The sequence below is a fragment of the Lissotriton helveticus genome, chromosome 8 (genome assembly GCF_964261635.1).
Source record: "Lissotriton helveticus chromosome 8, aLisHel1.1, whole genome shotgun sequence".
NCBI lineage: Eukaryota > Metazoa > Chordata > Amphibia > Caudata > Salamandridae > Lissotriton > Lissotriton helveticus.
The window spans coordinates 751735156-751747433 of NC_136069.1; the positions used below are offsets into that span (position 1 = coordinate 751735156).

Here is a 12278-nt window from a genome sequence, read left to right on the forward strand (position 1 = left end):
CCGCCATTCAACGGCTCCTTGTAAGTTTTGGCTGGTCGGTACTCAGGTGCTTTACGGGAGATGTTTATCCCACCTTTTTCTTTGGTTAGCCCTTCTGTGTGTTCTATGTGGTGTGCAATGCCTTTGTGGCCCTTAAGTTGGCCCCTCTGTACTGTTGGCTGCTGGTACAGCCCTTTGACCTTTGTGCTGTGTTTTTTGGCTGTTGGTGAAGCCATATAGCTCCTCAGGTTGGGCCTTCTTTGTATTTTTCGGCTGATTGGTAAGCCGTCTGTGGTACTAACCACAGGTCTATTATGTTCTTGTTCTCTGCTGCTGGGTTTTTTCCCTAAGAGGTATTTGTTAAAACGAAGTAATGGGGTAGACATCTCTTGTAGGTGGTATAAGTAGGTTTAATCAGGTAGAAGTCAGCAGGTATACAGTTACAAGAAGATCCTTAGTAAATCAGGTAGTCTCTGGTAAAGCCCCACCAGGAGCAAGGTCCACTCTGCTCAGCCCATCTCACCAACTGATCTTGCCACATACAAAGCCACCTTAACATTCCACATGACATCATAGCTGGCTGAGCAGGCAGAGAGAGAACCAAAGAGGGGAGACATGAAAAAGGTAATAAGTACATTATAACACATCCCCCTCCTTAATAACTGAACAAACAAAGGAAGAAGAAACAGAAAATGTATTAAAACATAGAACCAAAATATCTCCTATCCATCCTAAAGAAAGGGAGAATAAGAAAATGCATTAATAAACGCAACAAGTGGAAGAAGAGATAATTATCTCATAAAAACCAAAAGGAGAAGAAGAGAAATGCATTATCTAATGCAATAATTCTAACTCTCCCCATGGATTGTGATCATTAGTACAAAAAGAAATGCCCAGATGGAAAACGCATTTCCAATAGAAAGAAGAAGACACAGTATTAACACAATACAATACCTCCTTCTCCTTGAAAATGATCAAAAACAAACGAAAAACAATGTAAGATAAATCATTCTAAAAACCAATAAATCCAAAACTATGCCCAAAACTTAATGTGCCATTCACAAAAACTGCGATAAAACAAAACCTGCACAATACTAAATCCGGATAAACTGGGGCAAATCAGGGAATACAATCCTTTAATTGTACAAAATCTCAAAATGAAGGTAATAAGTGTGTACCCGTCACACACAGACTGTGTAGCCAAATAGCACAACCAGAAAAACCAAAAACTTAGGGTAATCCCTAACCCATGTGTGAAGAAAACACATACAGCATGTACACGCTAATCAAAAACCAAGGGTAACTCAAAACCTAAGACACTCTCGTACAACTGTGGGCAAGCTTTAACCCACGTCACACACTCGAAAAACTAAAAGTAATTCTTAATTCAAAAATCCTGAACGAAATTGACCAAAACTTATAAATTCAGAAAAAACCAAGGACAACGTGCAGACAAGACACTCCAGAATACAGAACTAAGGGAACAATCGTACTTAATGGAAAACAAAACATGGATCAACAAGGCCCATGACAAATTCCAGGAAAACCACTATTCATCTAACACCCACACACAACCGTAAAAGGGACACACCACACAAAGTCATGGAAAAATACTCATACTTATCAACACCACCCTAGAGAGCAAGAGACAAAAATACAAGTGACCAGCAATGATAAAAGTGTCTCAAACTCCGGGGAGCTGTTTCAAGTAAAGAATATTGTTAATACAGGAAGCTTCGCGACGTTTTCTGCAAAACAATATTATTCAGACAATACATACTCAAAAGTCATACACATTTCAATGACAGTAATATGTCCCCAATTGAAAGTTGTGAATATGCAATTATAAAACAAGGTATTATTAACAAAATAAACTAAAACAAAAAACGTGGTCACCGTAGTCTAAGGTGAGCGATGCCTCACCCGAAAGTCCAGTCAGCAAAACAGGAAGCCAAATCCATGGAAGTCTAATTTAATATTCATTCATCCAAAATCCAAATGCAGCAGGTAAGTAGATAATTTTGTCACTAACAGCACCATCAATACGTGAGTTCCCTTCATGGTTGAGCGTAGAATCACCATGAAATCCTCTTTAGTGTATGTAACTTTAGATCAGCGTATGTAAAACCAGGTTTGCCACCTATAATAATGTTAGCTTTCAGGTAAATAAGATGTTGGCTAGAGTAAACATCCGAAGGTAAATAAAGTCAAACGTCGCTGGAAGACTGAAGGTGGCAGCGCTGAAAGAGGCAGTGAGGTAAAGGAGTCGATCGTTAGTGAAAGCGCATAAATTTTCCTTTACTTAGTTGCTAGGTAACTACAGCCTAAGCAACAAGTCATTAAAGATGGCGGCACGTCACGTATGCGCGGTGACGTCACGCGCGTTTGGACAGTGCGCAATGCAAGCCGGGATCAGAGAACTCGGTGACGGAGTTTTGTTGAGGGGCGACGCGCAGTCGCGAATGCCTGCAACACTCCAGCGTCGATGATGGCCGAACAGAGAGAACGGGGTAACTCTCGAGGCAGTGGTCGGAGCGCGGAGGATGGCAGGTAAGACGGTTTAAACTTGAAGACACACAAGTTACACGGAGATTGCTTTTGGGCATAATAAACAGGAAATTTAGTGCTGAAAGAAACCAAGGGAAAACAGGAAACTTCCCATATGTAAAAGTAAATTCGAAATTCAAAATCTTAAGGCAATAAGTGCAAAGAGAATAATTCCAATAAATTCAAGGTGATAATCCACTGCGCTGTATGTTATACACTTGAATTGACAGCGCAGCAAAACGCTGATGAGGGGAGAATTCAGTTCAGTAAGGGAATATCGATCCCAGTTGCCAAGCCTTTACAATAAACGAAAAGGGCTCATTTGGAATTTCAATAGGCTCATCAGATATAAGCTGAGACTATTTTCCAGGTAGTAGGCAGGTCAATAGGAACTGGGCTAATAGAAACTGGCACCATGTAGTAAGGGCGACCGTTGGCAGGGTCACTGGTGGGGCAATAGGGTGCCAAGTTTCATGAAATCCATATGAAAATGTTCACTTACTTTAAGTCTTTAAATCTTTAAGTCCCAATTCTTGCTGAGCTTCTTTAAAAACTCTATTTGATTTACTTCTGTTTTAAAAGTCAAATCTATCCAAGGTAGCATAAGTAGGTTCTTTTCCAAACGTCGCCAGTGTTAAAACGAAGTAATGGGGTAGACATCTCTTGTAGGTGGTATAAGTAGGTTTAATCAGGTAGAAGTCAGCAGGTATACAGTTACAAGAAGATCCTTAGTAAATCAGGTAGTCTCTGGTAAAGCCCCACCAGGAGCAAGGTCCACTCTGCTCAGCCCATCTCACCAACTGATCTTGCCACATACAAAGCCACCTTAACATTCCACATGACATCATAGCTGGCTGAGCAGGCAGAGAGAGAACCAAAGAGGGGAGACATGAAAAAGGTAATAAGTACATTATAACAGTATTCCCATGTTGGTTTTGGGTAGCTCTGTCCTCTGCTGGGGGGGGGGGGGGGGGGGGGGGTGGACACCTTTTCAGGTTCTTCGCCTTTCCTGGCGTCACTAAATGCCGCTTGGTGGGGTCTCCTTTTTCTTCTGTATTGGCACTGCTTGCGCTGCTCCAGATTCTATTACTCTCAGTATCCGCTACCTCGCCAGACCGACTTTGGCATGCCACCTACGGCGTCGTGTCATGGTGTTTCCACCTTGTTGTCCGGCGTTTCGGTCCAGCCCTTTGCCTTGTGTTCCGGGGGACTGGATACTCCTCGTATCCTCCTTTGTTCTGGCTGACCGCTTAGGGCAGTCCTACGTATTTTTCCTCTTTCTCGTCTAGCTGGTCCCACTTCTTTTCATGGGTCGAGTTGTGTCTCTGGAACGGTCCTTCTCTGGGGCTTGTTCTGGGGTTCCCTTGCCTCTGCCTTCGTCTTGCGCTTCACTTGTTCTCGGCGCCCTGCTCCATGGTATTTGCCAGCTGCCGGCTACGCATGCCTGATCCTTATGGTCCACCTCCTTGGGCCTTGGCGTGTACCCTTGTGCTCCTGCCCTTTGTTCTGCTGGAGCTTGCTCGACTGTTTTTCTTATCAAGCCTGCCCTTCTTGACTGTTGGGCCGTTCCTGTCTTACCTGCTGCCTCAGGACTGATGCCCGTTCAGCTGTGCCCTTCACTGTGTGTGTGTTCTCCTGCGACAGGCTCTGCCTCCGTTTCCACCTCTTCTTCTTGGAGTTTGGCGTGGTTCTTTTCTTTCTTGGTCCTCTTTTGGCGCTGTCTATCCCTCCAGGATTTTCTGGCGGAGATCCTTTGTACCTCAGGTATCCTGGCCTTCCCTTCGCCTTGTTCTTGCTTACTTCTGCTTGGTGGGGCCTGGGCTTCCTTCCTGTCCCCATGACACATCCCCGGTTGGGGCCCTGTGTTCTTCCAAGTTGGTGAGTTTCTCTCGCAGACCCTCATCCCCTCTGGGTATGGCTCAGGTATCTATTTACATTAAGGAATCTGCGGGTAGTAGCCTCTATCAGATGGATGAGATACTTACCTTCAGTAACAATGTATCTGTTAGGGACGATTCTAGCCACAGGTTCCTTCACGACCCACCGTTCCTCCCCGTTCTGCGAGGATCTTCATCTTGGTCTTCTGCACTCGCCTACCTCCGGGTGGTTTCGTCTTCTGCGAGTGCCCTCTTTCACTTCCTCCCTGGCGGGATGTTTTGTTTTGTTTGTTTGTTCCACTCCTTCCTTTCTGGTAATTGGACGGTAGGTTCATGTGTACTTCTGCATCCCTACACCCTGGTTATTGCAGTGTGGGGCCTACTCATAATCTTCTCCCTTTTTCATTGCTTGAGGTTTCTGACTCCTCTGCATTCCTCTGTATTGGGGTTTATGGGCTGTGCCTCAGCCCTTCGCTCTTTACAGGGGATACAACCCTTCTTGATGATGTTGTCTTGGGGTAATTTGTCGTTACTCATCTGTTCTGGACTTGTTACCCTTCACTGTTATTGATTGGGGTTGCAGACTTCTGTCTGCTGTGTCGTTTTTTGCATGTTTTTCTGCCTCCAGGGAGGATTTCGCCTTAGCCTTGCGAGGTGGCTTCTCAGAGCGGTGCTCTGCTCTTTCCCTTGTATGACTTTCAGTACCACAGTGCCTGGCACTTTTGCAACTGGTGCTGTTCCTCACCTTTCGTTTCCTCCCTTTCTGTTTCAATGCTTTTTCGCACACTGTTCCCATACTCTCACCATTTTGTTAGTGATGGCTCCGCGTTGTGGCTCGGAAAAGTTCTCCGAAGAAAACTGACGTCAGCACACCGGGGTTGGGCTTATGTGACCTCGCTGACGTCACGTCTGCCGATGACGCCAGGGCGGAGTCATAAGGTGCCTCCACCAGCGCGCAGAGATGCTGTGGCAAATTAAAATTCCGGATCCAGTCTCACGCCTGGGGATAATTCTGCTTTAAGGAATCTGCGGCTAGAATTGTCTCTACCAGATACATCGTTACCGAAGGTAAGTAACTCATACGTTAGAAACCCCGCGTTACTAGTTCTGTGTTATGCCCCAAATATGTAGGGTTCGGTTCACGATCAATTCGCGCCAGGTCCGTGTGTCCTCTTCGGCATATGTTGTTACGTTATCGAAGGCGTTCCTATTGTACTGATACAGCTTATGACAGAGCCTTTTTAACCCATGCTCAAAGCCGAACTTCAACAGATCACAATAAAAACTGCCTTCTTAATAGCAATAACGTCACTACAGAGTAAGCGAACTACAAGCATTAACTATTGAAGAACCATACATGCAAATCCACAAGGACAAGATAGTTCTAATAATGAATCCCCAGTTCCTACCAAAGGTGGTGAGCAAATTTCGCATAAATCAAAGCTTTCAGTTAGCAGTATTTAAAAAAAACAAAAAAGACATGACTGGAAAGAAGCCTACACTCCCTGGATGTAAGATAAACGTTACTATATTATCTACAGGAGACAAAACTATTCCGTAAGTGGAATCAATTGTCTCTTACGCATAGTCCAGCAAAGGTTCACCCGTTACAAAAGCAACAATGGTGCGCTGGATTGTGGAGGCAATTCAAATGCACCACGCCTCAGCGGAAAATACATTAAGTTCACATGCAAGAGCGTATTTAACAAACAAATAGGGTGCAACCCTAGCCTTTATAGCAAAATAACATTATGTGCAGCCGCTACGTGGGCATCCACACATACCTTTATCAAGCATCCTGTTGGTGCTGCCTACCAGACAGTGGGTAAGAGCTTGTTAAGTTTCTAATAAAATATTGGTTTCAACACCAGGGGAGCCTCTAGTCTTAGGCATAGATTTTCGATTTGTAATATCTGGATTTTCACTGTTGAACATGACCCTCCACTCTGATGGTGTGTCATCCCTCTGGCCCCCCTACGGATGATGCTACTGTAGTTATGGATGCGTCCAAGCAGGGCTTGGGCAACATAACAGTGCAGGGTCTAAGTTCTGTATCTGAGCTACTCCTGCAAACCAGTGTTGCTGGACTGTGGGCAGTCTGTCTTATCATGAAGGCATTCCTCCCTTTCATTTCAGAGAGCAACACTTTTCTGTCTGATAGCATCTTTAATAAACATACATGGCTGTGTGGGTCGTGGAAGGTAATACAACTGGGCGTTGGCTTAGCAACAGGGCATTTTATCGTTGTTGGCCCACCTTACATGATTCACACTGCCTCTTGCTCATCAGAGACTAGAATTGGCTATGTTAAAGGTTTTCTTTCTGCCCCATCCACCTTTGTATTTCCCTGTTTAATCGCCCCTAGTGGTAAATTGTATGAAAGGTAAACTTTGTTTCCTACAACTTCATTCGTTGTTCTCAGTAGGATTTGAATTTTTCCTAGTGGCCTTTCCATTCGCTCCAATGCACAGTTACCCAGGTCAACTCCTGACTGAAAACTGTATTCTTGGTGGCAATGACTTTAATCCTATATTCTGAGATGTTCAGGCCCTCTCAGTTCGACGACCATTCACAGTGTTCTCCCCACATAAAGTGATTCATTGCATCTGCCCTTCTCTACCAAAAGTGGTATATGCTTTTCATTTGGACAAACCGCCTTTCATCATTCTACCTCTCGTGCCCCCGCAAAAGCTAACTGCACATTCTAAATCCCAGTCGACCACACTCCACAATAGACTTGTTGATCAGGTGCAAGTGGGCTTTGCTGGGAATAAGAAAGGCAAAGCAGTGGCTAAATGGGCATTTTGCCTTTTCTGTACATTAGGATCTGCTATTCTTTGGGCATGAAATACCCTCTTGCTAGCATTAGTCCTCACTCCCCTAGAGTCATGGCTACTTCCATGGCTCTCTCCATAGCCACCCCAATGGTTGACCTCTTCTGAGAGGCCATTTGGTCTTTTTTGCATCCTGTTTATAAACATCATATAGCCTCACAGCCCAAGCATGCGCTGATGGATATTTTGCCAGGACTGTGGTAACTTCCTTGGTTAATCAGCACAAGTCGGTGCCAACACCCAGAGAGTATTGCTTTGGGACGCTTTCATGTGGTGAGAAATATGCAGGAGGATCTGAAAGAAAGTTACCTTTGGCAATGGTATTCGGGTAAATACATTGTCTTCTACCAAATTCATACTGCTCTTTTTACCTCCTTTGTTGAATTGAAGCCTGCTGGAAAAAGAAAGGGCAGTGGTTTAAACCGAAATCAATATTCTGTCTGCACAGTGTCATGATCAACAGTGGGCTAAACTCAGAAGGCTGTACCTTAACGGATCAGAAACCGGTTACTGTACTTGAAGTTGTGGACCTGACAAAGACCCCATTCATTTCCCCTTCCTCCTGTTTCCTTGTCACACTTATTCCACCATCAGGCTTGGTTTACAAGATATAATTGTATGTTTTAAATTTTAAGCTGCCATGTGTTCAACAACTGAACAATGTAACCAAAATCTCAACTTTTTGGTTCTGATAGATGCAAATGTTTTGCAGACGCTACATTAGCAAGGTGCATACCCAAGAAACTCCGATCCCTTGTAATAAGTCACTTTTAAAAATACTGGAAAAACTAGAAGAGCTGCCTCAACCATCGAGCATACATACCAGAATTTGCATCATCTCCTCCACACTACTCACAATTCCTAGTCTTCAGTTACATTTTTAATCACCAGAGACTCACAACCGATTGGTTCAGAAGAGCTTTAAAGCAGCTAAGCAGCGTGAAAGCTATAGAAACACAAATACAATTAAATTCAACTGTATTAATAAAATGCGGTCTGCATGGGAGTTATGTTTAAAACTTATTTGCTCATTTGTAAAAAAGTTGTCAACCTGACAGAATTGTACTGCAGTGAAAGTGTGGCTTGTAGGGCTTTGAGTTCCAACATTTACTTTTTGTACTCCAAGAGTAAAGCACAAAAAACATGGTGACCTTTGTTTTCATTCACTAATAATTAAGTGCCATGAAAATGTATTTTGTTTATTCTAAAACGTTTCAGCATGAAGAAGTTGCCATTTTGTTCAAGCATTTCATTTTCCTCTCTGCAAGTGCCTATATAGCATTGGAATCATATGACCAGTAGTGTTTATCTTAATTCTGCCTGCTTTCTAGGAGTTGGCAAGCTGATTCTGTTGATAGTGGCTGCAGCAATTGCACTCAACCTCATCTTCCTTATTCTGAAATCTGCTGTGGGGACTTGAGCCAGAGACCTGTTTTTGCAGGGCCTGAAGAGCAGTCCGTTTCTAGGAAGACTCCAATGCCACCAATGCGGGTATGTAGAAAATAGTTTGGTTGCCATCTTTAAAAACTTTACTTCAAGTATTTATAGGGCTGGTGTGCAGCTGCTGTCTTGTAATTTTGTTATTTAGCCTATACTTGTACATTATGAGGCAGAAATGACAAACTTACCATTAATCTGTTTCAGATTATAAAGCCAATGTTTATCCTGTGATCAAATGGTTTTGCTTGATCGTCAAAGCTCTATTCCAATTTGAAAATTGTGGTTGTTGGCTAATGGTGTGTAGTTAAAAAGGCTATGATGGAGAAAGAAGGATCAGAGACACACTCTTGCACGTATTGATTTTATGGCCGCATATTAGCTATTATTAGACGGCACAGTTATCTTGCCCTCTTCTCCATCACAACATACCCACATGAGTGTGAAAAATGGTGTAAACCCCCAATATGGTCCCACTGCAATTTGTGATATTGTAACCAGTATGCAGGATGTGCTGCTGTAGATCACTGGCTGTGCACATTTCTGCCGGGTATTGTTGGGCACAGGTGTTGCAAATTGTTACTGCTCTTTAAAAATGAGTCTGCTGTTTATAATGCTATAAATTCACATGCTGTGCACATTCCTTCCATCTTGTGTTGAGTGTGGATGTTGCAAGTTGTTCTACAAAGAAGAGGGTTTAGTTTTGGAGGTGACTCACAATTACTCCACCCTGAACTGTGTTTTTTCTCTGCAGGGAATAATACATAGGGTTAGAGATGTAAAACTGTGAAGTCTATGTGTACTGGTAAATTGAATATCTATTTAATAAAACAGTGATAATGCTGAAATATATACATACCATATGACTGTACAACAGGGGTTTGCTTCAAAAGAAACCAGGTACTTCCCTGAATAGCTTTTTACTGTATGTTATATGATCCACCCAGCTTCCCCATGGCACAGACCTCCACCCCACCAAACCTCCCACCACTGATGCAAGGAAAAAGCAATCTGTAGAGTGACCCAAAATGAGGGGCTTTGTGTGATCTCCATTGACATCATGTGTGTCTTTCGTAGGCACAATCTTGCCCATTAGCCAAAATGTTTTTGAAGCAAATCTTTCTGTCCAATGCTCAGCCCCTAGTTTGAAGGATGATGAACAGTATTTGGGTCTGTCATCCATATTAGGATGCAGATAGTTTGTTACTATTACATACCTTGTTTCATAAAGCCATTTGAGAGAGATCTTGGTAAGTCCAGTAAGCCTCTCCTTACAATTTTGCTCTAAGTCCCAACACTGCCTCAGAGGATGTGAACGTTGTGGTTGTTTGAATAAGATCACAGTAGGGTTATTGGGAGGAAATTGGTCTTGAGCCTGTTCTATCCATCTACTCCTTGAGAAAGTCCAGGGCTTTAGAGATGGGAATGTCTGAGAGCTGCGGTAGAGCTACAGTTATCCATGTTTGGCGGGCGTGTAATGCTGTGCTGTTGGTGTATGGTCATAAGTGAGTGCAGATGTGTATTGAAAACAAACCGAACGGGTAGAATAGAAATATTTGGCAGCAGGGTCCAGGTCTACAGAATTAAAACACCCAAGGTACCCTTCATGCACTGTCCAGTTTTGAGCGACGGCGCACATTTAAAAGTGTGCACCAGATACTCATTTAAAAGGTGCAACAGGCACCGTACAACAGTTAATGCAACAAACTCAGACAGCCAACATATCCTCCTGGGACGGGGCTTATCCTGACCACCTCTTCATGTCTGCAGTTCCGGGGGTGACACCTGTGCACCTGCAGTCTGCCACGACGATCGGCCGGACTGTTTGCTGCCTGGTTGGATCGGGTGTCGGAGCAGAGAACCCCGCGTGGTGAAGCCTAGCACTGAGCGGTGGAGCCGGGCGCAGATTTTGGCGAGCCCCGTGAGTGTGGTGGACTGACTCTTCTGAGACCGGCACTCCGTCCTGTGAGTACCCAGGGCGGTGGACCCAGTGGGTGGAGGTCGGGGGCATATCGGCCACCTTGGCAATGCTGTGACACGGCCAGAGCAGAGCGGCCCGAGGCGGGCACAACGACAGGTCACGCAGCCTGGAGGAGATAGGACGCCCGGGGTGGTGACCGGGGCCCTTGGCTGCGGGCTCAGACAGCCGGAATATCCTTCTGAGACATGGCTGCTGGGGGCTTAGATGGTTGGAGGCTCCGGAGAGGAGGGCCCCCTCCTCTTGTCCTGAGACCTCCCCACGGAGCGTGGTCGGGGTCGCGCCACACGGGGAGACCTGCACAGCTGCTGGTTGTTGGGCCTAGCGCCTACCGCTGCAGGGGGCAGCGGAGGTTGGGTGGCGGAGCCCAGCATTATCAGTAGTGTTGGAGATAGAGGCCTCTCCCGTTGGCTGGGCCTGGGGGGTGCCCTCGGGGTTCGGCGACTTCAGGAAGGAGACAGTGGGGTCTGGTGGTGGCCACGAGGTGGACTTGTGGGTGGCGCTGGCTTGGAAGAAGTCCTGAGGCTGTCAGACCGGGCCACGCAGGTGAGGAGAGTGGCGGAGGGGCTTGTGCGGTGTCCCGCGGCCCCATACTGACGACAGCGAAATACTAGCTGAGAGCCCAGCGCATGAAGCCGGGTGTGTCTGTCAGGGCTACCAGGTGTACTGGCATACGACTGTTGGGGTCCCCCCCCCCTCCCTCGTCCTCGGTCAGTGCCTGGATCGACGGTCGATCGGGCTGTGGAGGGGCTCTGGTGACAGAGCTCGTGGCTGTGCCCTGCGGGTGGACCGGGGCAGGGGGAGTGAGGATGCCCCCTGCTCGGACGCTACAGGAGACGCTCTGGGTGGATTGCGGACCCTAGATCGAGGGTGCCTTCCACTGGAGAGCGGCCAGGGTTGGACTTGGGGGTGCTTACGCTGAGTGAGAACCGTTGAGGACAGCGAGCCGGGCCTGGGCTGCGTCAGTGGGGTACCTGCTGCAGGCGGACATGACGAGGGACAAGAACACTGGCGGAGCCACTAAGCATGGGCCCATTGACAAATTTACTGGTCCTAGCGGGGGGGGGGTGGGAGTGGCCGGAGATCAGCAGGAGCCCGGGCCGGACAATGCGGCGTTGATGGCGGCAATTACTCAGTCCTGGGACATGCTGGAAGCCAAAATTGGCGCAGTGAGTTCAGATGTCATGCTACTGCGTCAGGACCTGCGGAACGCCATGTCCTGCATTACGGAGGCTGAGACCCGGATATCAGGGGTGGAGGACAATGTCACAGCCCTGAAGCTTCAGGTGGCCAGTTTGGGAAGTACACAGAAGGGCCTAGTGCTGCGAGCTGAGGATGCGGAGGGGCGGGCTCGGCGGTTTTCCGTAGGGCTGCTCGAAAGGCAATGGAGAGGTTCTTAACTCAGTGGCTGGAAAGCTAGCTCCCCCCTGACATTATATCCCGGTGTTTCATGATAGAGTGGGCCCACAGAGCTCTAATTCAGAAACCTCCGGTAGGGGCTCGCCCGCGGCCGGTGATCGCAAAACTTTTGAATTATCATGACCGCGATGGCATATTGAAACAGGCCAGTGCCAAGGAACCCTTGCTCTGAGAATTAGCGCATCTTTGATTTTTCTGGATTATACA

General features: G+C 46.3%; 1 protein-coding gene across 1 annotated transcript in view; it reads left to right on the forward strand.

The window, feature by feature from the left end:
- The window catches only part of WWC3 (WWC family member 3), a gene marked incomplete at its 5' end in the record, with an annotated part of 657764 nt that overhangs the window by 558913 nt on the left and 86573 nt on the right, over positions 1–12278 (forward strand). Inside the window, one exon of the mRNA XM_078658903.1 lies at positions 8569–8728. Within this exon, the coding sequence (XP_078515029.1) occupies positions 8569–8728 (160 nt within the window). The remainder of the gene's footprint in view (positions 1–8568; positions 8729–12278) is intronic.